Source organism: Oreochromis aureus, linkage group 3 (assembly GCF_013358895.1).
Source record: "Oreochromis aureus strain Israel breed Guangdong linkage group 3, ZZ_aureus, whole genome shotgun sequence".
NCBI lineage: Eukaryota > Metazoa > Chordata > Actinopteri > Cichliformes > Cichlidae > Oreochromis > Oreochromis aureus.
Window position 1 is genome coordinate 67,946,587 of NC_052944.1, and position 26,905 is coordinate 67,973,491.

General features: G+C 40.6%; 2 protein-coding genes across 13 annotated transcripts in view; one reads left to right on the plus strand and one right to left on the minus strand.

Moving 5' to 3' along the window:
• The first annotated feature begins 2,770 nt into the window (after positions 1 to 2,770).
• The window catches only part of LOC120437402, a 50,352-nt gene continuing 26,217 nt past the window's right edge, over positions 2,771 to 26,905 (plus strand). For 2 of the 8 annotated variants that reach the window (XM_039607960.1, XM_039607955.1), the window contains exons 1-10: positions 2,771 to 3,212; positions 3,391 to 3,475; positions 3,611 to 4,179; positions 4,496 to 4,720; positions 4,818 to 4,996; positions 5,092 to 5,185; positions 5,689 to 6,045; positions 6,138 to 6,255; positions 6,330 to 6,421; positions 6,526 to 6,640. In XM_039607960.1, coding sequence (XP_039463894.1) covers positions 4,628 to 4,720; positions 4,818 to 4,996; positions 5,092 to 5,185; positions 5,689 to 6,045; positions 6,138 to 6,255; positions 6,330 to 6,421; positions 6,526 to 6,640 — 1,048 coding nt within the window. In that variant the 5' untranslated portion in view covers positions 2,771 to 3,212; positions 3,391 to 3,475; positions 3,611 to 4,179; positions 4,496 to 4,627. The other 6 variants (XM_039607962.1, XM_039607957.1, XM_039607961.1 and 3 more) reach the window with 6 other exon arrangements.
• On the minus strand, positions 20,844 to 25,811 carry LOC120437403. Of its 5 annotated transcripts, none has more exons than XR_005611099.1 (4): positions 25,719 to 25,811; positions 22,014 to 22,370; positions 21,621 to 21,872; positions 20,844 to 21,269 (listed from the first exon to the last, which is right to left on the minus strand). XR_005611099.1 is itself a non-coding variant. In XM_039607964.1 (4 exons), exons 1-3 carry the CDS (start codon positions 25,795 to 25,797, stop codon positions 21,706 to 21,708), a joined length of 603 nt encoding a protein of 200 aa, XP_039463898.1. In that variant the 5' UTR covers positions 25,798 to 25,811; the 3' UTR covers positions 20,844 to 21,269; positions 21,665 to 21,705. The 5 variants fall into 5 exon arrangements, 4 of the variants coding, with proteins under 4 accessions (XP_039463898.1, XP_039463899.1, XP_039463897.1 ...); XM_039607964.1 differs by having other exon boundaries at positions 21,665 to 21,872; XM_039607965.1 differs by lacking the exon at positions 20,844 to 21,269 and adding an exon at positions 21,282 to 21,572 and having other exon boundaries at positions 21,665 to 21,872.

Sequence of the window (26,905 nt, forward strand, 5' to 3'; positions counted from 1 at the left end):
CATCTCACACATTCCAATAAAGCAGATGTTCCTGCATTGCGACAGTAGTTTGCAGATGTGTTCATTCCCCCGACCATCTACAAGACTCTCATGCAGCACCAATTTGAAACGCAGCCTAGTGTGAAAGTCTGTTCATGGCTCTACAGGTTGCCTGAGCACAAGAGACAAATTGTGCAAAAGGAATTGGCTGAAATGGTGAAAATGCTGTTATCATAGGATGAAATGAGGATTTGTTCCTCAGTGTTTGGTCTCCTATGCTTATCTGTTTGCCAGATGATTTGTCCCAGCTGTTGAGAGGGGCCGGTTGTCTTTAAGGTGCTTCCAGGTAATTAAGAAGTGAGCGCAGGGTTTTATACGGTTCTGAGATGATTGTCACAAAGTGAAGGTCTCATGGTTTGATGCTTATCCCATGCCTCCGGTTGACCTGACTGAATAAGCACTGCTTGTTTTTATGAAGCAGGATTTAACTAACTCCTACTGGCAGATTCCTTTGTCTGCAGAGGCCAAAGACCAAAACAGCCTTCTCTACTCTGTATGGTTCGTACCATTAAGTCACACTTCTGTTAGGCATGTTTGAATTTTTCATTTTCAGCACCTCCTGTAGTGATAGCTGCGTCCTCACACTGCATATGCTGTTTGCTACCTGGATGATGTTGTCATTCATAGTGATACCTCGGTGGAGCATGTGCAGTGGGTGGTCACAGTCCCGAAAGTGTGTGGTTGGATGGAGGGACCTAGAGTATTTGGGTACCATTTGAGAGCTAGGCATGTGGATCCACACATAGATAAAACAGCAGCTATCGCATCCTGCCTGTGTCCCAATGCAAAAAAGAACATCCTGATAATAATGAATTACAATATTCCCGACTACAACTAATAAATACCTGAACGAGTTTTTCAGCATCACTCTGAGACAGGATATTCAACCCATTCTCACTCCCGACGCGTAAAATACTGACGATTTGTCACGTCCCTTAACTTCTCATGCTGACGCTAAAGGTACCCTTCCACGTTTTTATGCGACGCTGTGGGTTGTCAATTCATTCCAATATGAACCCGCTCGCGGCGATCAGAGACGCTTCGAGCAGAGGCTCCAGCCATCCATTTACTCCAATAATAACCCCGTCACGGCGAAACGTGATGCCTTGAAGTACAATCTAACTGGAGAACCGGGGACCCTCTCCGCGAACGGGTTTTTTCTCCCTAATTTAATGCTTTCTTTTAATGACATCGTTAACATTTCTCAACAAAAGCACATGAAAGTCACACTGATAATTCAACAATAAAATCGCTTCATTTTACAAAGTGATTCACGATCTGAAAGTGCGCAGATTTAACGTACATAATCCTTTGTTGGGTTTATTATTTTTATTTCACACGTAAAACACATTTATAGATTTATTCACCATTCCTGTTAGTTTTGGATGCGCTCGGCTCCAACCAATCAGACGCAACCGGTGTAAGCAAAGGATGATGGGAGAACGGAGAGACCCGTTAAGAATAAGAAAAGGAGGCGGAGTTGATTGATTCGAATGTAGGTATGTAACAAATATATGACTACAAAGTAGTCATATATTTAGAGTAGTGATGGGTAGATGAGGCCTCGTGAAGCGTTTCAGCACATTCCCCAAACTGTATCGATACTGTGTCGACACAGTTTTGCTGTTTTGCTCCATACTGACACCTGCTGGACCTTAAATATCATTGCAGGGAACTTACTTGAGACTCACAACAGACACTGATTCAATGACATAGTCATACGTGTATACACTGTAAGGTATTGTACTTTCCATGGAATCATTTTATATGTTTTACATTGCAAATATTGTAGACATCTTTAAAATATATTGTGAATGACATAAAGTAAAAATTAAACTGAAAGTATTGTGAATATAATATTACCCATTTAAATGTAATTGATTCAGAGTTTATTATAAATTTCTATTCAGAAAAATAAGTTTATCCAATGTTTTTGCATTCAGTCTATTGCGGGGGGTTTTTTTCACACCATTTCCCCAGCTTTGGAAAACTCACAGGCACAGATGAAGCTGGGGTACACAAAAACTGTAAAGTCAGGTGGAAAAGGTTCTGATAAGATGTCTTCCTCATCCCCCAGTACCTTAAAGGATCCTCTAATCTTGGAATGTTTCTCTCCGACACTCTCCACAATACTAAGGGGTTGGCAGTCCTTTATAATAAACTTCAGGACTGCCTGGTCCAGAACAGTCTTCCTAGATGCTTGATTTCAAAATAATAAAACACATATTAATAAAAAAAAAGTGTTGATAAAGCTGTTCAGTGTCAATATAGGCCTACCTGTGTTCATTCTCAGTGTGTTTGTCTCCTCATTTTCATGTTTGGCTCTGTAATGCCTCTGTAACACTGAGGAGGTGCTTTTGTTTGTAAGAAAGCTCCGCAGAACAGATGCGACATTTATCCTGCATAAAATGAAATAAATAATTTACACTGCAAGTCACATTGCTGTTTTTCCTATTCTGATAGATTACACTGAAACAAAGACAGACAAACTATTTGCAGTTAAAAGATCAAAATGATCCCACACAGCAGAAACATTTCCATTTTGTTATGGAAAGATGTGTATTTTATTTATCTTTGCGAGAGTCAATTTGTGGGGTTTTTGGTGGCGACTCGTTCCGTTGACAGATGCGGATGCGGTACCTTTTAAACACAGCTTGGCGCGTTGGTAATGAGCGATACAGCAGCTGTATCGATCACCTGACTTTTTCTTAAAGCGACGCACGCACCGATACAGGCATCGCTAGGTGAGCTTGATACATGCGCCGGTGTGTCAGTGTTGCTGGACCCATCACTAATTTAGAGTAATAGCTTGATGTGTGTTTCAAAGGGTTTTTTTCATAAGAGCTTCAAACAAACAGGTGACTGATCTCGGAAACGATTTAATGCATTTAAAAATGGCTACAGCTACCGTCAGCATGCTTGCTAGGTAGAGTACGGTAACGACTACACGTGGCTAGTGCAGCATTAGCCATTTAATCCAACGATGATCATTAAATCTATTATAAACATTTAAGGACTTGTGTGTTGCAAAATAGCCTCACATGGTGTGTAAAGCAGTTTTTGCGCTAATAGTTCTGCTAGCTCTTTACAAACCTATGATGCTAACGTTAATTGCTAACGTTAACCGGAGCGCTAAGCTTCAAGCTGCTGACGAACTCTATCAAGACATGCAGGTAACTTTTTTTTTGTAAATGTGATGTAGTGGAAACAATTGTTAAACAGTGAACACACTTGTATAATTTGTTGTACGTATTATATTATTTGATATATTTTTTTTATAAATTTTATATATGTGTATATATGTTTCAGTAAGTAAATATTCTTCAATCTTTTCCCCCCCATTTTCCGCAGATCAGCATCAATGTCAACGTGAAGAGCCGAGTTATGTTGCCAGTGTCAACCCAACAAAAGGCACTTTCACAATATATAAAAGAAGGTATTCCTTTTTTAAAGTTTACTTTTCTATTTGTTATAGTTGAGTTAGGCAGGGCTTTTGTGCAGTCCTAAGAAACATACTGCCTAGAGTGTTTTTCACTTTGTGGAAGAGTTTCTTTATTTTTTTTTCTGTTAGTGTTTGGAACTGAGGTGCTTCCTCAGGAGCTGCTTCAGTTGTTGGAGGATGGAGAAGAGGACGCAGCCATGACTTGTGAGACGGCGTCTGAGTCAGCTACTACTCACTGGGCGATCAGAAACATGGTGTCCTTGCAAAAGTGGAAAGAGGCCAGGCCTTGTCTTATAGACAATATGTTAGCTACTCTGAATCCACTGTCACACCGTGTGTGTCAGTGTGGCAAACAAGTAGTTGTGAGGTGTCTGGACTGCCTGCCTCTTCCATTCCTTTGTGCTGACTGTGATATTGCAGTTCACACACGCTTTGTCCTGCACAACAGAGGCAGTAACAGGAGGGTTTTTGCAGCCTTCATAAGTCTTATGCATTTCTTGCTATGTACTATGAGTGGTTGCTGTTATTGTATTTTTATTGTGTATCAGTCAATTTCCAATTCTTTTTATATATATATTGTGTGTTTTTAATGTTAGTTCGGCTGTTGCCTGTGCAAAGGCCAGACCATGTGTGTGACTGCCCAGCAGGTAACTTTGAGGTTTCACCCGGCGCAGTTGTGGCTCTTGTAACCATAAATGGTAAGTTGCCCTTTTGTCACACAGTACATACACAATAGATGTGTTTGCAGGTTTTAGTGCAAATTGTACATTGCTATCATCATCATGATCGTTTATTTATATAGCACTTTAAAAACACACAAGGCTGACCAAATTGCTGAACAATAGAAACATAATAGATACATATATAAGAATTGCTATCTTGGTTTGAATTACCCTCGGCCCGCAGTATATGTGGGCATTAAAGGTCATTTGGATTTACCAGACCGCTTTGAAAACAACATGAAAAAAATGAATGCTTTTAGCATGACTGAATTTATCCTTATCCTTTCTAAAGGCCGTTATAACCTTGCACTGCCAGTGGTGAGCTGCACCAGCTGTGACCTAATGTGGTCCCCCTCAGTTAAGGACATCCTGGGTAGTGGATATTGGCCTGGCACCTTAAATTTCTGCACCCTGTTTTCAATGGATGTCTTTCTATGACATTAAGAAGGCTGGATCAGGGATGTCACTTAAGGCATTTGTCAAAATGCTGGATGAAAGAACAGCCCATTTTGGAAGGGTGAGTTTCTAAATTTGTCAAGTTTAAGGAAATTGTGCAAATCAATGTTTATGATGACTGTCCTTGAATATTATGTTGTTTGTCCTCTACTTAAAAGACTGGCCGAATATCAGCTGATGCCTTCAGTAGAAGTTTCTTGGAGTGGAGTGCTGTAAAGTTTGAGGTGGACAGGATGTGCAAGGAGCCATGCTTTAGCTGCCCTGCCTGCACTCCAGACGTGCTTGCCGTCTCAGTTGATGGAAACCGTAAGCTTTATCGCTTTCAATCAAATACAAGGTACCTTATGCATTGTGTACATAAATCAAATATGGCTTTGTAGAAAAAAGTATTTTAATGTTTCTTTTCAAACAACTGTCACTGTGTCCGTTCAGCACTTCAGAGCAGGTGAACTTTGAAGGTGTCTTCATTGAAAAAGATGAGGAAGTTGCTGAGTTTATGAAATACATCCAGAGACACACGAATGATGTAAGAGACTCGTATATATTAGTGTTGTCAGCGTTAATCTTGTTAAAATGACATTAATGCCATAACCATATACACATACGTGTGTGTGTGTGTGTGTGTGTGTATAAATACATATGGATGGGTGGATATTTTTTTTTTTTCTCTTGGTGTTGTTATAATACTATTTACTTTTTCTTAAAGGGTAAGGAGGGTAAGATGGCGCCGCCATTGCATGCAATAGGTCGGCAGCCTTATGAAATTTCCCCCTTGTGGGACTAATAAAGGTATATCAATCAATCAATCAATGTATACTTAATTTTGTCACCATGTGTATTTTTAAAAAAAACTAAAAAAAAAAAACCATGATTTTTATTTTGTGTTATCAGTGCTGTCCTGGGGAGATATGAGGCCTTGTGTGACTTAAGGCTAATTCAGCTAATTGTTATGCATTTGTTTTAAAAAGTCTGTCCCTGATAGGGCTTAATCATGTCATGTCTTTTATGTTAAAATCTTTGAGTGTATAGGTCCCGGGGAAAGGGTTGTGCGGATCTTCATCTTGGACAGCAGCAAAGGAGTCGTCCAAAAAGTCCACTGGGAAGTTGGATGAAGAGGGCATGGAAATAGCTGTTTGTTGCCACGGAGTCCTGTTAGCGGCATTAAACATGTTTCGAGGGGAGATCTTTGCTTACCCTCTTTTTCTCCAGAGGAAGTTGGCAGCTAACGTCCCAGGACATATTACGTTCCTTTGCTCCGATGTGGCCTGCAAATATTTCCCCTATTTAACCAAGGTGGCTCAGCAGTGCCCTGAGCTGAGGAACCTCTTGTCAATGCATCCTTTTCTCTCCGTCATGCATGCAAAGGCTCACATTTGGAAATGCGAGGTATACTGCAGCTTGTAGTTTTGGATTAGTTTGAGACATTTTGTTATAAGGTTGAATGAATTTAGCAATCATGTATTGTGACCTTTCTATAGATCAAATGGGGAGGTGCGTTTCAGGATGGGGCCAGTTCTACAGTTGGAAAAGAGGTGGGACAAGTAAACAGTTTCCTGTCTAGGGCGGCCATCACAACGAAGTACATGTCTAAAGCAGGTATGTGTCTGTGTGTGAGATTCCACTCAGTCTCCTGCTCATTAATTCTTATTTGTATACTAACTGAAATGCAGGGCGAACAGACATGCTGACCCTCCTGGCTTTGGGGTGGAACAAAAGGAAAGTGGAACAACTGGGCCGCAGTTTGAGCCAGAGATATCTCAAGGTGATTTTTTTTTCAAAAACCATTTTAATGTGTGTGGTAATGGGGGAAAAACACCAGTACTCTAAAAACATCAATGTGATTAACATTTATTAATGTATTCTTAGATCATAAGGATCCTTAGAGAACAAGTGGAGAGCCTGAATGCGACCAAAAATGAGCTGGGTGTGGATGACGACACACTGCAGCAATGGGTGGCCGATGTGCAGAAATGGGCTGAAGGTGAGTCTCAATATAACGCACTCGTGTATAACAATAGGACCCACCATGGTCTCATTAAAGAACTTAAGGTAGAGTTAATATCTTTCTGACAGTGTCAACAAACAATGAAAAATAAGCCTTGTAAAAGCAGAATTTATGGCAGAGTTGTTGCGTTTGATCAAATTGGATTGGGCCTGGGTTGAAGTGATGTCGTACTAGTTGGTTTTATAAACCTGAACACCGACATACTTGTTATCTCATGATAATGCAGCACATGAAGGCTACAGATGTTTTATAATGAATATCATCAAGTCAGTGATTACAGAGTCCATTGTAGTTTGGTGACTGTTACTCATCCTGTATTCTGATTAATATTCCTCTCACTTAGAAACTGATCAAACTGATGGCAGCCTTGGAGCGTTGCAGGCACGCTTGTCGTCATCATCAGAGTGCGAACACAAAGTCTTTACAGACAAAATGGTGTCACGGTTTCTTTGAAATGGACCGTTTGATACTTAGTTTGTACAGCTTGTACAGCTACTTTGTAAACAGAATAAAATCAGATCCAGGTTTGTTTAAGCTGGATGTGATGCGTGTTCTAGCAAACAAATTGATGAGTGTAGACTAAAATGTAACTATATACATTATGTGAAGGTGTGAATTTTTTATGATTATTTACCGATAGCAACAAGAGGCGACACAGAATTCGCAAGGTCATCTTAGATGAGAAGAAACGCTTGGCGGCTGCTGTTGACGACTACAACAAGCTTGCTGAACCAACAAAGCAAATCGTATCCAGTGATGCCCTCATGCAGACTGATATTTGGCCCTGGCAGAGCACAAGTGAACGTAAGCTCTTGATTTATAAATATCCTTTTTAAACAAACTCCCAGTATCTGAGCAGTAGTTGAATGTTTTGTTCTTGAATCATAATATGCTACTATGTTTTCCCATCTGATGTTGTTAAACTGTAGCTGCTGCTGACCTCCAGACAAAGAGAAAGGTCTTTGAGAAGGTGATGGCTGTGAGGCGCCTGAGAGAGGAGGAGATGATCCTTTGCAGGGAGATGCTGCATCACTGGACAGTGTTGCGAATGCGATCTGTGGTGTTGGGGACAATCTCCTCAGACTGTAAGCACATCTTTTATTTATTCATTATTTGATGAATCGATTGAAAATGAGAGCAGATGCTAAAGTCTTACTGGATCTTTTACCTATATCTAGATTGCTAGCTAACACTGCCTTCTCCCTTTAAAAAAAAGTTTAATTACAGGATCCTAATTCCTTGTGTTTATGAGGTGAGGGGTTTGTTTGTTTGTTTTTTTACTTTACTCATATTTATTTTTTTTGTTCTTTTTACAGCCTCCCTTGTTGGCATGTCGGAGGATGCACAGAAGGGACTCTGTAGCCTGGTTTTAAAAAAACAAAGTGAACTGAAAGCTGAAATGCTCAAAGTAAAGGACACGTGCAAGAGAATCTTCAGCCACCAACCACTCCTGGAAATGGACTCGGAGGAGGAGGAAGACATTCCAGACGATGTCACTGAGAGTGATTTGAGCACTTCTGATGAAGACTGGTTGTGTCATCATTGATGTTATTTTTGGTAAAATAAAAAGTTAATCACATCTCTGTTTAATGTGATTTTTCAACAGACCTTTTACATTTTGAGAAGAAAAATGTAATTCCCTTGGTGCAGTTGTTTACCCATAATCATTCTTTCCCATCTAATTTAATGACTAGTGTACATGTTCAGATACAATAACATAATTTAATTCATAGAATGCTTTCTGTGCTGCTCAAATTACCACAGAATTTAAAAGCACCAGGCAGCACACTCATAAAGAAATTTTTGTTCAGTGTTTTGTCGAAGAAATCAACAAGTACAATTGAGATGTTCGCTGTAGTGGTGTGTTGTTAAGAAGCATGCCAGCACACTGGTGAACTGACAGCCCCAGAGCAAATGAAATTGCATATCTAGAAAGACAACCGTCATCAAAGAATAAGTAAAAGAATAGGAAACTAATGGTAAGGGAAGGTACTGTGCGGTAGGAAAGAAAGGCCACAGCCGTGCAAAATGACCTCCAGCAGGCCACAAATGTGCACGTCTGCTCAAACGGTCAGAAACTGACTCCATGAGGGTGGTATGAGGGCCCGACGTCCACAGGTGAGGGTTGTGCTTGCAGCCCAACACCGTCCAGGATGTTTGGCATTTGCCAGAGAACACAAAGATTGGCAACTTTGCCAATGGCGCCCTGTGCTCCTCACAGATGAAAGCAGGTTCACACTGAGCACTTGTGACAGAGTCTGGAGACGCCGTGGAGAACCTTCTGCTGCCTGCAACATCCTCCAGCATGCCGGTTTGGCAGTGGGTCAGTTTTGGTGTGGGGTGGCATCTTTTTGGGGATCGCACAGTCCTCCATGTGTTCGGCAGAGGTAGCCTGACTGCCATTAGGTACTGAGATGAGATCCTCAGGCCCCTTGTGAGACCATATGCTGGTGCGGTTGGCCCCAGGTTCCTCCTAATGCAAGACAATGCTAGACCTCATGTGGCTGGAGTGTGTCAGCAGTTCCTGCAAGACGAAGGCATTGATGCTGTGGACTGGCCCATCCGTTCCCCACACCTGAATGCAATTGAGGACATCTGGGACATCATGGCCGTTTCTCAATTCTCATGTACGCGAGTACGTACTCGCGTTCTCGGTGAGTACGTACTTGCCGAGAACGCACGGGAGTACGTACCCGCCGAGAACGCGAGCACAGACTCACGATTTGTACAATTGGAACACCTGCGTACGTGATGATGTCACAGGTCCGGAGTTTTTACTGCCGTCCCCTCTTAATTTAACTGTGATTAATATATTATGAAGCTTAACTTTAATCACAGCCAAACCGGTTTACTCAGGAACAAATAAAACACTGAAATAAACCAAACATTAACATTTAGAAGTGATCTAAGTGACTTATATATCATTTTTAACCTCAGTAGTGAAACCTCTATTAATAAAAATAGTGTACATGTACATACGTGTACATACCTTAATAAAAACAAGCAGGTGAGATGTTAGAACGCTTTTATTTCTATTTTAGTGGACAATACTATAGACAGCTGCTGGGGTTTCTTCAACCTGAGTAGTGAGAAGACCGCGAGCGGGGGGGGAGTTGAAAACGATGTGCCGGGAGTCCGCTGTCGAGTTTTGGACGAAATGCATTCTGGGATATTTAGCTGTACCAAGTCCACACCGAGGCATGCTCAATAAAACAGGCGGAGCGAGAACACATCCGGGACTTTTTCGCGTTCTCGGCTTGATGCGTACTTCGAATTGGAACAGTACTTGGTCTCCGACTGATGACGTATCACGAGTACACGAGAACGCGGCTGTGTCCGAATTCAGGGGAAGGATGCTTAAAATGCCATATTTGGAGGCAATGACGTCACAGCGACCCGACGAGGACTGTCCGAATTCAAAGAGCACTCAAAATGTGGCGACAAATGTGTCCTACTTTTCCGCGAATTTGAGGGTTAGTCCTGTCCGAATTCAGGGGAAGGATGCGCCAATGCCATATTTGGAGGCAATGACGTCACGGCGACGCGACGAAGGCTGTCCGAATTCAAAGAGTACTCAAAATGTGGCGACAAATGCGTCCTACTTTGCCCTGAATTCTAAGGATGGTCCGATGTATCCTTCATGTCCTACTATATCCCAGGATTCATTGCGGGTCATAGAGGAGATTTGTTTCTGATAACGATGGTGGTCGAAGCAGGAGAGGAAAACACTTTCAAATGTAAGTATATGAAAATCTGGTTGTACAAAAGTTAAATTGTTATAGCGGTCGTTTTGTTAAGCTTTGGGCATCTGCTTAGACATGTTTCTTTTCTTTAAAATAACCATAAACCAGCTTGTATCGGGGGTCCCGCGATTTTTCATGTATTGCCGCTTACATACAGCTAATTTTGATTTTTTCGAAATTACTTAATTTACTGTTGGTGATATGTTGTGGGGAACAAAGACTAAACGGCTTAATTTATTAAAACGAGGAGAAAACGATCGCCTCTTCACTGGGGTGAAGAATTGGGCCGCTACGGCGTGGATGTACAAGAATAAATCAATTTACACATCATATTCATATGAGTACGGTCCTATTAGCCCTCATGCTGTACAGCAGCGGTCCCCAACGTTTTTGAGCCACAGACCGGTTCATGTCAGACACGGAGCGGCCTTTAAGGTATCGTGGATAAATACAACCACATAAAATGATTCGACCAAGACAAAAACTGTGGTATTTTGTAAATATAATAATAGACGTGAATGTACTGTGTAATTGTGTAACTTTATTAGCAGCGTCCTCCTGAAAATGTGCCAATATTGACAGTAACATCCTCCTCTCTGCCGCTTAATGCTATGGTAACGTGTAAATATTTCTTTCAAATTAAGACCCACAACTACAACAAGGGAAAGACTCAGGGAAACCAAGTTAACGATAAAACCCCTGAAAACCATAAATTTCACACCGGAGCCTTAACTCTCGTGGCCCGGTACCAAACGACTCACGGACCGCTGCTGTACAGAACCTGTGATGTCCAGACGGTGTTCCTCTGGTGTTCTGCTGTGAAAACCTTTGGGCTTAGGGATTAACATAGTTGCCATGGTGTCTGTCTTATCTTCTCTTATTTGTTGTGTGTGATCAGGACAATTCTGGAGAAGATGGGCCTGCAGGGGAAAGTCACCCCCTTGCAGGCCAGAAGACATAAGATAACTTTAAAGAATACAAAGTACGTATGTGTGTTACCAAGAAGATAATTCTCAAGAACACAAGTTAATAAATGTGCAATTACTAAGAGTTGTTGTGGTGTTTTTATTTGCCTGCTGTCATTTTTGATTTCCTCTGCCTTTAGGATTGCAAGTATCCAGGCTCAGGAGAGGGGGTCAGTGGGAAGCCCACTGCTGCTACTTGGCCCTGGTTTGCCCTCATGGATGAGGTGATAGGACAGATGTCTTCCATTAAGCCTCCTGTCCTAATTTCCTCTCTCCCTGAGGACACTCCAGGGCCAAGGACAGCAGTGGGTGACCAAAACGACAGCGATGACGAAGCGGCTCAGCCACCTACAACAGGGAGAAAGAGGAAAAGAGACAGGGATGATCAGAGAGGACATGAGGCAGCAAAGAGAGGCTGAGGAGAGGAGAGCAGGGAGAGGACGGACAGACTGTTTTCACTTCTAGAAAGATTAGTTCCCAAATGAGTTATGTATTGAGAAATTTATTTATTTGAATATATTTGTTACATTGTTATATGTGTTGCATTACTTTAAAGGTTTTATGTTATTAATAAATTGATTCAAACAAACAGTAATTGTCACTGAACTCAATTTGATTTACAGGCATTTGTAACACGTATGAACATAACGCTAACTTTGAACAATATTACTTGGATATTTATTTGATAGCAATAAAGTAAATAACAATAACAATTAAACAAGAATATTTCAAATACACAGTATGTAAAGATGGAAAAACAATATTTTCAGTTGTTCACACAGGATTAACCTGAGTGACCTGTTCCTGGACCGTTTCTTTAACAACTGTAATAGATTACAGGAAGTCTCTGGCAGTGTTGCTGAATCTGCCCGAGCAAGGATGGGCTGCTGCAACTGAGACCTGCGGTTTGTCTTTTCTGGTGGGCGAGTGGAGAATCACACAGGGTGGTCTGCAAAGAGCTTTAGGATGCTTCCTCCCACTGTCCACTGCATCGTCCATCCACAGGGTTTGCAGGGCTGGCTCACTCATGGCTGCCACACCACTAAGATGTTTTCAGAAATATGCAAGCAGGAGATGGTGGATGCTATATTATTAGTATAATACTTGTACAACAGTTTGATAAAGTGCTATGTAAAAAAACAAACAAACAAAAGATTAGATTCTATACGTTTCAAAGATATTTAGTTTATATATTTTATATGATACAGTACATGTGTGAGAATGACCAATGCTGTGGCAAAAAATGATCGTCTGCCAAAAACGGATTTCCATTTTTTGCCCTAAACTGATTGCTCGTATTTAACCTGCTATGAATAACTTGTTGGTCTATAATACATGAAACATGTCAAATGAGTCCCATATCAAATCACCTGCCACCAGCAACATTCCTGTAACAAGGTAGAAGCTGCAATCAGTTTTTGGCAGTGACTTTTATATATCCTTTATTCATCCAGTTAAAAAAAAAAATCTTATTGACATTAGAAATTTATTTTTTAAGAGTAATCTGGCCAAGAGGACAGCAGACAGCGCAACAAATATATCAATTGTACCTACATTATAACCAGAGTTATAAAGATACTTGAACAACAGGTAATTATTGTATATATAAAACCCCTTAGTAAACCATGTTCACCGAAGTCTATTTACCAACATACATAAAGATATTACACATATTACACTCGGAAACATTGGAAATCAGTTTTGGCAGGCGAACACTTTTTTGACACAACGCCGGCAATATTTCAATTATCCGTAATTAGCTAAGTAATTCCTAAATGCGTGTAGATTAAAGGAAATTATTTTACCTGGATATGATTGTCTCTGATGAGCCTAAGGTACAAAACGTGCGGGCGGCGACGATAAGGTTTTTCTAGCTCCTTGAGAAATAAAATTGTCCAAAGAACGGAGCGACATTTCTGGGTCCATTTTAAAGTTTTCGCGCTGTGGCGCTAGCGATCGGGAAAAACACACAAGGGCGGAGTTGAAGGCTAGGAGGCTGTCCACAGCCCATCTGTTATGTTGGATACTCATTGTTTGTTCAATAAAGTTTCTATGGAGAAAAAAAGGGGGCTGTCCAAGCCGCTCACTTCCTGACTACCCGTCCGTCTAAGGACACTACCTTGTGACTTAGGTAGGTAGTGTCCTTATGAGCATCCTTCCCCTGAATTCGGACACAGCCCGCAAGTACACACAAGTACGCATATTGAGAAACGCCCCATGTCTCGCTCCATCCACCAACTGCACCACAAAATGTCCAGGAGTAGGCAGATGCTTTAGTCCAGGAGTCTGGGAGGAGATCCCTCAGGAGAGCATCTGCCACTTCATCAGGAGCATGCCCAGGTGTTGTAGTGAGGTCATACAGGCATGTGGAGGCCACACAGACAACAGAGCCTCATTTTGACGTCTTTTAAGGACATTACATAAAACCAGATTAATGATTCTGTATTGCATTGATCAACGAACCAACCCAATAGGAGCTAAAGGAATCCTCTTGACATTACTTCTCTCAGTAAGTTTATATTATGTTTAATGTGCATTTTCTGCATCAGTTTAGAACATAGCATGTTAGCGCTCCCTGGTCCTTTTTGGAGACAGATCCTGAGACAGCAGGCAGCTATGGAGAACTCGTGCCAGCTGTGGTAATTAAGGAATACTTTGATTTAATATTGATTTCATGACAACTATCGTCAGGCACATATTCCTGGATACATATAATGACATGTGTAAACTCCCATTTTAGAATCATTGCCTTCTTTGATCTGACTTATTACCTCAGACTTTGGCCCAGTGTCCCCAAAAGTATAGAAAATGCATGACACTGAGTAAGAGGCCTTTATCGTGTTATAAGTGAGTTTGGTGTAACAGTGGTTGACAATGCCAAATCAATCCACAACATACTGCCATTCCCCAGCTGTAACCTGCATATGCATCGAACCAAAATCCAGTATCATAGCCACATGATAGACATAAAGATGAGGTTAAAAGGGTTGTGTCATGTTGCCAGATAGCTTCATCTCCAAAAAGATAGACATTCTTCAAAAACAAGTTTGTGAATATTTGCTGTATTGCCAGGCCTAAACCAACCTGTTAAACTTATCAAATTATTGTCATAGATATGAAAATATTGATTGAAACAGAATAATCCATTGAAGCCTCCATCATCATCCAAGATCACTGTTATTATTCAGATTATTTTATCTCTATTTTCCTCTAGAATGTTTTGAAAATCAGCATTTGATAATAGACATTTTAAAAGTTTATTTTGATCCTATTGTTTACGTGTGTAATTGCATTTTTATTGAAATAATGACAGGAAAACCCTTAATCAAATTGTATCTTTGGTATCTAATAATAATATTAACAATAATAATAATGTTACATAACATGTATAGTAAATATTTTATTTTGAACTTTTATGCTGAACTACAAACTGAACTGTGCGATCGCACACAGGGATCTGGTTTACTGTGTGTAAAACTGCGCAGGTTCCCATGTGTCATCCCACACTTTGCCACTGTCAGGAGAAAAACATAACAAACAACTACGACAACCACACACAAAATAGGATAATTTAGGTTGTGACATATGACAATTTTTTAGGATGAAATATCTTCTATATTCATGTCATGCTTTATACACCTTCATTGTAATATAAATTGATCAAATGAAGTCAGAGAGTAATAATATATGGAGTAGATGTCAAGCAGGACCACAGCAGCAGCCACGATCCATCGGAACCTGCTGGATGAGAGAGCACAGAAACTCCAGGGAAGAAGTTTAGTTAGTAACATGCATGAACTGCATTACTGAGACGTGTGCTTACAGATGGTGGTGAGGGAGAGGGGGAGAGTTTTCAGTAAAAGGAGATGTGACTGCATTTTCAACCAATACTGAGCCTGCATAACCCTGAAAGAGACAGACAGACAGAGGAGAGAGAGAGGGGGGGGGGGGACACTAACCCCCAGCAGTCTGGTCCTATTACAGCATAACTAAGAGCTGACCTGAACCAGCCCTAACTATAAGCTCTATGAAGAAGTAAAGTCTTATGCCTACTCTTAAAAGTGTTGACCATGTCCACCTCCAAAACTCATAATGGACTTTGGAGGTGGACAGCTATCAAGCTCCTCACAGAAGAGGAGCTTGATAGCTAAAAGCTCCCAATTTACTTTAGTCCAAATACATGAATTCAAACTGAGGTGATGACTATTTATTATATTTATGAATGTCTGTTCCGGTCTGACTGTGAGTCCCAGCAACTCTCAGTTCTTTAAAGGAGACTTTGTGTCTCTGAGCTGTGAGGAGGACGACAGCTCTGCTGGATGGACTCTGAGGAGAAACACAAGTGAAAAACAGAGGACTCAGTGTGGAGATGGGTGGGGAATATCATTTAACTCTTCCTGTGACATGAGTTACCTCGTTGAAAGAGACAGTGGAGTTTACTGGTGTGAGTCCAGAGAGGGTCCCATCAGTAACATGGTTAACCTGACAGTCACTGGTAAGCTGAGTGTGTGGAGTTAGTGTTGATGAAGCTGTGTGTAAATGGATGAAATGCTGTAGTTTGTCTCTGTGTTGAGGTGGATCAGTGATCCTGCAGAGTCCTGTCCTCCCTGTGATGGAGGGAGATGACGTCACTCTGCTCTGTAAAACAAAGACCACTCCCTCCAACCTCCCAGCTGCTTTCTATAAAGATGGCTCCCTCATCAGGAAGCAGCCTACAGGTCACATGACCATCCAGCATGTTTCCAGGTCTGATGAAGGCCTCTACAAGTGTGACATCAGCGGTCATGGAGAGTCTCCATCCAGCTGGATCACTGTCACAGGTGAGGAGCTTCACTCTGATTCTGTCATATTCATCTGAACAGGTGGGATTCTCTCTGCAGGTAGACCTCCAACCACAACCTCGCCCACCACTTCTACAAATATGCCCCCTACCTCTGCTTTGTCCCCTTACTCCACCACCCTCCATCTTGTGATCAGAGTAGTCTGTCACCTGGTGGTGTTCTGTCCATACTTCATCTCCACTTTCATCGTGGTGTCGTTATATCGAGGCAGAGCCAAAGGTAACAACCTGAGTCTCCTCGATAATTGATCATTGTCAATATGATTGCTTTTGTATTATTTCTCTGATGACCTCATGTTACAGAAAATGACCCCACTATCCCCATGGCAACAGCAACCAATGCTGAGCAGAGACTGTGTGAGGACTATGATGATATTGGGTTGGTGACCACTGAGCATCAGTTCTAAGCTCATGCTCCATCAGATGGTGTTCATCAGGTCACTGTGACTGAATTATATGTGATATAAGAACACCTGGCTTTGTTCATATGAACTTTATGAATAAAGGTTTTCCTTGTTGACATCCTGATGTTGCTTTTTCACACGTTTGTAGTTTTTAAGTTTTATGTTAGTGTCAGTGAGAGGGAAGATATGCAAGCTTGATCAACAACAGTATAAGTACATGTAAGCAGTTAACATGACATTCGTGTCTTTAGACTGTGGTAGTAAACCCACACAGGCTCCTGTCTGCTTCCTCGTATGTATGTTTTTCTACAGACTCGTGTACATCACAGCCTACAGACTCTTGTGCAACACCTCTCTGTGTAGCTGAAACTTTGACTGTGGCTCTATTTTAACCGTCTGTTGTGTGGTTACTCTCAGCTTTGTCTGCAGTCCTCGGCTTTCAGATCTGTGTTTCTCATCTGGTTGCATTTTCCCACACAACCAGAGAATGGTCTGAAAAGAGAAACCCGGTGTTGAACTGTGTTCCAGCTCTGAAGGTGATGACAGTCTGCTTCTTCTCCTTTTTTATTTACTTTTACTGAATCAGTGGAAACAACCTGAATCACAGACACAGTCCTCAGACAGGGATAGAGACCAAAGTTGAACAAGTTTATCTTTTAAATTTGAAGGACTGGATCAGAGATAAGATAAGATAAGATGACCTTTATTAGTCCCACAGGTGGGAAATTTGTTTTGTTACAGCAAAAGTGCAAAGTTATGTAGCAGAAATTAGAAAACACTGGAATGCAATAAAATACAATAAAATAAAATAAAATACTATATACAATAGAATAAAATAGAATAGAATAATATATACAATAGAATAAAATAGAAATACAAATACTATATACAACTGAGTAGGAAAATACAAAAACACAACTTCGTCAGAGGAAGAATTGCACGTATAGCAGTCTTATTGCACATGTGTGGGTTTGTGTGTTTGATCAGCTGCAAAAGTCTTTATTGTGGAGTCTGACAGCAGTGGGGAGGAAAGACCTGCGAAATCTCTCCGTCCCACACCGTGGGTGCTGCAGTCTCCCACTGAAGGAGCTGCTCAGTGCTGTCACAGTCTCATGCATGGGGTGGGAGATGTTGTCCAACAGGGATGACAGCTTAGCCACCATTCTCCTGTCACTCACCACCTCCACTGGGTCCAGAGGGCATCCTAGAACAGAGCTGGCCCTTCGGATCAGCCTGTTCAGTCTCTTCCTGTCCCCAGCAGATGAGCGTGTCTGAGGTAGAAATGATCAAATAATGAAGGAATAAATGTTCTAAGGTTCCTGTTGAACATGCGATTTCATACTTATCAGACTGGGGTGGTGTTCTTGTTTCCCTGTGTTTTTAGTCATTATATCTGAAATACCGACCTCATGATGTTTCAGCACTTTACAGTTCACTGACTCTCAGCTCCCTGGAGTTCCTCTAAATGTTTGTTATTAACAGTTTTCAGGTGTGAAGTCACAAGCTTTCTTTCTCTAACTATCTTAAAAAGAAAAAAATGTGTTTTGGTATTTTTGCCCCTTTTTTAAAATCACAGTTTGCTGCATTAGAATAATTTTATGCAATGTTCTGGTTTGATCTCAAGGTGGCAGTGTTGTTTTACTGCTACCAGAACTGCACTCGGACTGCAAAGGGCTGTGATAACTGTGTTAAAATGTTGAACTACTAAAGTGAAGTTATGACATCCGTGGTTTTTATTATGATCACAGTTATCAAACATTTTTTAAAGAAGCTTTTCCTAAAGAAGATTTTACAACTTATTGCATCCACATATTCACCTGAACTGGCAGATTATCTCTGCAGATGGATGTACCCCTCCTTTGCCCCCTTACCTCCTCCTCCCCCTTGTAATCAGACTGGTCTGTCACCTGGTGATGTTCTGTCCATACTTCATCTCCACTCTTCTGATGGTGTCTTTATATCAATGCAGAGCCAAAGGTCTGAGGATCCTCAATTATTTATCAAGCTCGATAGCTTTTAAAGAAAATGGATGGATGTATTCCCTCCTGTGCATAGACAGGACAGATTTAGATATATCCAGGACTGAACAAGAAGATTATCAGTTCAAACGGATACATTTATGAAATATAGAAATAATCAGGTGTTTCAGAGAAACTGACTCATCCAAACTACAAAGGCTGGACTGTCTATGAGTCAATTACAGACGTATTAGTTAATGTGATTGTGAGTTTATGCTGTTTTTAAGTTTCTCTTTACATCTGTCTCAAAGCTCTCTGGGCTTATTAATCACAAGAGCAGAAATGGCTGTTCCTTTAAGAAGGGCAACCTCACAGTGTTGACCTTTGACCTCCAGAGAGCCACAATGCTCCAGCTGTTTCATTTGTTAGAACTTATCCACATTTCTCCTCCTGCAGATTTACCCCACAACAATTCTACAGTAAAGCTTATGTTAATCCATTTGTGACACACTCGGTGATCTTTGTCTCTGTGGGTGCTGATTTTGATGTATTAATTTAAGCAAAAGTATAATATCTTTCAAAATGTGAAATGCCACCATTTCTATTGACAGTAGAATTGATCTCCTCAGTGCTTCCTTTATTAGTGGATAGTTTAGAGTTATCAGGAAAAGGTGTTGAGTGAGTTTAACTTTAATGCTCAACTTATAACACTTCATGTCCTTAAATGTGACATTGCACTACCATTTATATCCACAGTGTTTCCTGACGGTACAATGAAACTTGAAAATACAATTTTAAACTTGATGTTATATTTTCAGCATTTCTGCTGCCAGCTGTAATAAATATACAGTCATCAAATAAAAATCATGATGACATGATTTTAATAATGTTTTTTAATGGTTTTAATTCCATTTCTGAGAGCTCAAATAAGCAACAAACATTTTTCACTTTAATCTTTTTACCAAATCAAAGATTAACCATAATCAAAACAATTATTTCCTGTAACATGTCTTTCAATTCATTCAACAGCAAAAGAATAGCAGCAGTATGTTTAGCAGTGTGTGAATAGGAAATACAGTTCATGTGAACTGCTCTTAGTCTAGTTCACCTGAGACCGGTTTGTCTCAGGAGAACCTACCAGGAGCTGAACCCTCCAGATAACTCAGCTCCCAGGAACATCTGAGTTCACAAATCCCTCCACCACGTTAAGGTGGCAGTTAAGAGACAGGGTCACGTTATAGGTGCAGACCTTGGTAACAAAGATGAAAAAAACAAACAAATATGTTTGAGTTAATCACAGCATTTCATGGCACATCTTACGTTTGCCATATTTGTCCACACTTCCTTGCAAAAACACTCCATATACGTTAGATTCCGAGGACGTCTCTTATGCACAGCCCTCCTCACGTCACCCCACAGGATTTGGTTTGCCTACTGTGCTACATGGTGTGTTGCTGTTCTGTGTATTGTGATGAACTGTTTGGCTGTTTATATGACTCTGTTTAATAAACTCTGTTTCAGGAATTCTACTCTTTTCCAGAGGATCTTTTTGAGTGATTTGATTTTAAGTGGATCTAAAACGTGTATCTCCGCATCACTGGCTGGATAAGGTTATCATGTTGGCTTCAAAATTTGCAACCCGACGCCATATATATGGAGTATGCAGGAGATACATGTAGTACACAGCTAGTACTTCCTACAGCTGCTTCAGTATTGCTGTAGGTCTCTTGGCAGCCTCCCTGACCAAGTTTTGTCTTGTCCTCTTGTCAATGTTGGAGGGTGTTAAGGGTTCAATGTTGAGAGAAGAATCCATAAAAAACCACAGATCCAGGCGTGTGCACTTTAGACGGCATTTTAATGAACACATGTGTGAGTTCAACAACCCAATCAGTGTTGAACTGTCTTTCTCATATTCAGACAACTGTTTTATGGGGTTAAGATAGTACAGCCCCCTTTTCTGTTACTAGGCAGAAATACGTCACACCAAAACCACAATGACTTTTAACATAGAACATCATCTTCGTGTCGACGGCTGATGCTTCCTGTCTCCATCCTCGCTGTCGCTTATCTCCTAGGACATCAGGTCCTGGAACAGACTAACATGTACACCTCGACTTTGCAGCCATAGCAAAACGTATTTCAACTCTTGCCTACTAAATGAGTCTCTCTAATTTGTGTGTGCGTGCACGTGCAGGGGCGCGTGCATGCTGTGTACTGCGTACGTGTCTGGATGTGTATGTCTCGCCCTTAAATGCTCTCTTTGCTTTCAGTTTCACTTCTGCACCAGCCTGCAACTTCAAAGACATCTAACTTCCTGTCCCTGCAGTCTACACAGAAACACTGAGATCATAGCAGCATTAGAAAAGCATTTAAAATTATATATTATATATTCAACTCAACATTTCGACGTGGTTATAACTGGACTTGTAATAAAGACTGATATAATACCAATATATTTGAACATCTGAATGCATCTGTGAAAGCAACATCACTATTAACATGAAATGGTAATGATGATTATAAAAATAGCAGCAAATAATAGCAGTAAAATATTTCTATTCCTCTCAAGGGACATTCATTTCTTTGCCATGTAGTCTTGCAGAAAATCCCATAAGAATTGGGAAACCAACAGATAAAACACTGAGTCCAGCTTCTTCCTGTTTCTTTGAATCATCTCTAAGTGCTCCTGGTTGACCTGCAGATAAGAAACAGGTGTGAGGTGTCAGATAGGTAATCAGTACAGAACAGAACAGGTTCACATAATTGGTGCAGACATATTGGCCAGACCAAACTACTGATTTTCATATTATATATAAACAGGACTGGTCTCCAGGAGCACCGGAACCTTTCCTGGTAATCTGAGGATGATATGGATCATTAAACCTGAGTCTGTTAGCAGTTTATAGACTCTCCACAAGCACAACTCTCTCATTGGCCTCTTGCTGATTAATTTGCAGTGAATTCTCTTCGTTGTGATATGTTGGATATTGTGACAGTCCTGCAGCAGGAAGGGCAAGAACACAGAGGCTTGGGATGTTGAACTGACCTGAATAATTGTCCCAGTTCACCCGAGCATTCATTGCTGCTTACCAGATGTTTACTTCAAGACAAACTGGTTGTCATCTTCTTCACTAGGATGAGCTGGGATGATGTTCCTGTTTTTTAGGCATCAGAAGAGTAATAACAAGAACAATTAATCCGACTACAGAAAATCCCAGAGATATCAGCAGTCCATTCTGTCCGACACTGAATCCAGCCTCTTCCTTCTTCCCTCCATCTCCGAATCTTTCTGTCTGACCTGCAGGTGAGAAACAGGTGTGAGGTATCAGCTGTCAGGTAGGTGATGAGTGAAGAACAGAACAGAATCCATTTCCTCTTCAAACTGCTGTCAGACATTATCTGCCAGACATTTACTCTGATCACAGCTCTACTTACTCACCTAGTAGTCTAACCTTCAGCCTGATTTCATGCTTGATCTCAGAGGTTTCTTGCCTACTGTCTCCTGTGTCTTCCACGACGATACAACACTCGTAGGTTCCAGTGTCATTAATGGTGATGTTGCTCAGGATGATGGACATATCCATATTTTTCATCTGTGGATCTCTCAGCTTCACTCGATCCTTAAAAATCGGATCCTGGAAGTTTTTATGTGGGAGATCATCTCGGTAGAAGAAGACGTATCCATCTGATAGCAGATCAGGTCTTTTCCACGCCAGCAGGATGAGTTTGCCATTTTCTGGACCCTGACACTCCAGCTCAACATTCCTGTAAGGCTCCACATCTATCTTTTGTAGACCTGAACAAAAGATCAGATTATGTTAAGTTATTTGTGATTTACACTTTTTTCTAGTCAAAAGCAAATCAGACCAAGCATGAGCTCATGAGGAAAATCCACAATATTGTATTGTGGTGTGAAAAAGTAAGTACACAGTTACTGCCTTCATGGTAATTCTGGGGATGCATGTAAGCACCAATCATGTGCTGTTAGTTAAATGGACTTCATTAACCAATAGACTTTGGCAGTTTGCTGTTTTTTGGGGTGTCTGCTAACACAATGTCACAATCTTCCTCAGCAAATTCACCCAAAGTTCACACAATGCAAATAGGAGTGAACAACACTTTGTCCACAATTATGTGAGTGACTGATGACTTCATACAGAAAAGGATAACTTAACTTATTGCAGCTAAAGGCAGTTCGCCAAACTACTGAAACATTTTATATGACTGCAAAAAGGCCTGTGAAAACTCAATTTTTACACATTTTTAAACCTGCACAGTTTGAAACTGCACATTTTAACCCTCATTTCTCCAAGACTTTAGTCTGTATCAGATCTTCTTTGCAATCTGCTACACAGAGAGACTTTCTACAAGAATGAAGCACACAGGACTGATATCATCCTTGTACCCTGCTGATAACCTGCCATAGCAACTATCAGTAAGTATTTATCTTTCTCTTTATTGTTTAAGTTAAGAAATAATATCATTGTTTTATTTGCGATAAAGGGCTATTTAATCAGCCTGATACCAGCTACCTCAAAATACCTTCTTAACCTCAGTTAATTCACATAGTAATGCTTAATGCTACTTTAATGTTTCTACACTTTCCTTTGAAACTGCCATCGACTCAAAGACTACTCGGGATGATTTTCAGTTATAACTATATTAGCTTATGTAACATCATTGGAGAGGGACTTGCTATTGTTTCACTTTCTCTGGCAGTTTCTGAACTGAAGCTGAGTCAGTTTCCTTTTTAAAATTTGATAGATTTAGTGTCACATGTGCCACTGGCTCACTGCCTGTCCAGCTGCTGAACCATGTTAGCTGTGCTCTGCTCATCTCTCTTTTAAAATGACTTTGTTTTCTTGTTTACCACAAATCGTTCAGGCAATTCAGTGACATTAACCACTTTAAACTTTGAACTGCAAAGAAAATCATTCCCAGGCTTGTTATCACCCATCCAGCCATTGGCAGGAATTTGAAGAGGAAAAACAACACAAGCAACATGCTGACTCATCTATGCATGTTAGAGCAGGTTAAAGGTTTGAGTGTTTGGCTGTCGACTCTAGTAGAAAGTGTACTCAGCTTTTCTTTTTTCTTTTCTTTTTTGTGATTTGAACAACACACAAAAAATCAATTGTACGAAATAATATTTACAAACCAAATGTCATTTACACACATGGACACAGTTCCAAACATCACCCACTTGTCATACTGATGTTTTTGTTGGTTAAAAAGAGACTTTTAAATAAATCTTTGTTCACTCACCTGCAGACTGCAGTGTGTTACAATGCAAAATCATAAACAAAAACACGACAGAATTCCTCTCACACACTCTAAAGAGTGTCTGCAGTCTGAACGAAACAGAGATTTAGTGAACAGCTCTGAGAATATGGGAGGAGGAAAGAAGGGTGAGAGTGAGTCTTGTAACTCAAGAAAATTCTGCTTAGAAAAAAAGGGGGAAAGAGATATCTATGAAAGCTACATGTAATTGCACCTAAACAGAAGAGAAAAATGCAGGAAGGAAGAGGGCTTTGCTATTTAAGTACCACAAAAAATAAGACCAAGAATGGCTTATGAGGAGACTCTACAGCATAACGTGGTGTTGGGGTTCATCTTTTCTGTGCGATGCTAATCGCTGCACAGAAACACCAGCTGGAATCCTGTGAAAAACTAAATCCACCCTTAATGCTTCCAAAGTAAACTAAGTGTCACTGCAGGGCGCGCCGGTGTGTTTAAGGAACGGATCCAAATACAGACCATATAATATAGTAAACAGGAACAAACTCATAACTAAGAATTAAAAGAATAAACTAGACTTAAAACTCAAGGCAACCTGATAACAATACAAGAACTTAACATCTTTTCAACAAATAACTCAAAATGCTGGGTCACAGATCCCAGCCCCTGACACTAACGGTGTGTTCACACCGAACGCGATAGAGGCGGCCAGAGCGTCAGGTTTACATGTAAAGTCAATGGAAAAGCGTGATGACACGCGATTGCACGTCCGGTGAAAATTCGGAAGCAGATTTGCGTTGCGAAAGCGCCAAAACTCGTGAAACGCACATCAAAATATGCAATTTTGAGGCGCGGTGGATTTTTCTTGGACACGTGTTGAGGTGCGAATGTGCACGCGTCAAATTAGGGGCGTTTGGGGGATTTTTGCTCGCGTCTATCGCGTTCGGTGTGAACACACCGTAAGAGGGTGAGAGGCAGCCAAATAAGATCCCAGTCTCTGTTTAATATGTTAAATATTAAAGTTCAGGAAATGAATTCAAGTCACTGCTCCTAAAGTTGGATCTACAAACCAATGTATCATGGGATTCACTTAATTTTCACAGACCTTCAAAGATGCCTGGAAGGTTTTTACAGTTTCATATCTCACATTTCATCCCTGAGTTTGTACCTCATTTTCTTGCTCACTGTTGCTCACTGTCTTTTACAAAGACATCCTCTACATAAATGAAGCATGCAGATGTTAACCTCGTAACCTGCTTCTAGCCTTAAAGTGTTTTCAGCCTGTTTGGTGTTGAAGCACGTCAAAGGTCAAACGAGATCACCACACCACAATAACTATGATAATAATTATGGTATTTTGCTTGAGAAGGATGAATAGCAGTATGTAGCAACACATTTATTGTGTGTGCAATGAAAGGAAATGTGATGGACACTGTTGTTCCTTTGATGTTATCATGTAAGTAACAACATCCAGGCTGTTCAGCTTTCAATGCTTTGTCACTGTGGTATTTTAATGTCTTATTTCATCAGCCTGAATCTTCCTCCTGCTCATGTTCAGTTCAACCAGTCTGTTCAGACAATATTAGAGCAATAAAATAAAAGATTTTACACAGAGATATCATTGCTGGAGAAACAGTCAGTGGAATAAAAATGAAACAAATAACATGCTGATCCCTCGACACAAGTTAGAGCAACTTAAACATTTAAGTATCAGATAATCAAAACAGTTGTTGATTTTTTTACACTGTTTTCTGCCCTTTCAACCCTGAAAGAACTGATTCAAAATACACTGATATTCAACTAAAACTTTAAAAGTTCAGCAATGCAAAATTGAAATACCATAGATGAAGCAAGCTGCACTTACACAAACAAACATAAAATACATTCGATGCTCAGTTTCACTCACATGTAGCATCACAAATCCCAAACAAAAACAAGAGGACTTCAAGAGAATCCATCCATGACAAATGGAGAGTTCGTGGCATGACTGTAGTCTGAACTGAACAGAGAGGTTTAATCAACAGCTTTGTCTGTGGGTGGAGGAAGGAGGAGGAGGAATTCTGCTGTCGTAGAGGAAGAAGCTTTGACTGCAGTTGTATGATATTAATCTAAGTGGACATGTATTATAAAGAGTATGGGTTGAGACTAGCATTACATAACAGCAAAACAGGGAGACTCTGTTACTTTAACTCTGTTTTTGAGTTGGTGGTGGTCAGAGGGCCCGGTGGCACCAGTGTCCGGCAGCCTCGCCTCTGTCAGTGCGCCCCAGGGCAGCTGTGACTACAATGTAGCTTCCCATCACCAGTGTGTGAATGTGTGTGTGAATGGGTGGATGACTGAATGTAGTGTAAAGCCCTTTGGGGTCCTTAGGGACTGAGTAATGCGCTATACAAATACAGGCCATTTATCATTTACCACTTAAAGAAGAGACTGATTATAAAAAATATAGCTAATAAATTGTGTTGATGTCTTGAAGACTTCAGAGTCATTTAGCCTCAACTCTGAAACATCTCTGAGAAAGGATTGTGGGAAACACTGAAGAGACATGACTGAGGAAGCTGGTTCTGTTCTGTATCCAGAGTGCAGGAAGTGCTGCAATCTGCTGCACAGCTGCCAACCACAAAACCATCATGGCGACTCCGTATTTCTCTGCTGTCTGACAGGGACAGGCATAAATGGTGATTTAGAGTCAAATGCATTTAATTTTCCCTTCTTATTCACACATTGAATTTTTGCAGTTATCTTTTCCTAAATACTTACAGAGCAGATTGCTGATTTGTAGCCTGAGCTGAAAATCTTGTTCACTCACCTGCAGATTGGAAAATCACATCCAAAAATGTGACTTTAAGAGCATTTATCTCTGGAGAGAAGACTGTCTGCAGTCTGAACCAAACAGAGAAGTTTTTTGCAAATAGCTCTGAGAAGATGGGAATTTAAAGCACTTCTGCTAAGCAAGAGAGGAGGAAGAGAAAGCAACAGAGATATCACAACTTTTGCACATCTTCCAGATTCATGAAATAGAAATAGAAATTCTTGATTATGTAAATACTGGAATAAACCTTTGCTTTGTCCTGTAGGCCTACCTGTTGCCTC

What these genes read in the sequence shown, in the direction of transcription:
- LOC120437403 (XM_039607964.1), bottom strand. Translation starts at nt 25,797, where the DNA reads ATGCCACGAACTCTCCATTTGTCATGGATGGATTCTCTTGAAGTCCTC. An exon ending in TGGGATTTGTGATGCTACAT is followed by an intron (nt 22,371 to 25,718) that starts GTGAGTGAAACT and finishes TCTTTTGTTCAG; the next exon opens with GTCTACAAAAGATAGATGTG. An exon ending in GCTGAAGGTTAGACTACTAG is followed by an intron (nt 21,873 to 22,013) that starts GTGAGTAAGTAG and finishes TCTCACCTGCAG; the next exon opens with GTCAGACAGAAAGATTCGGA.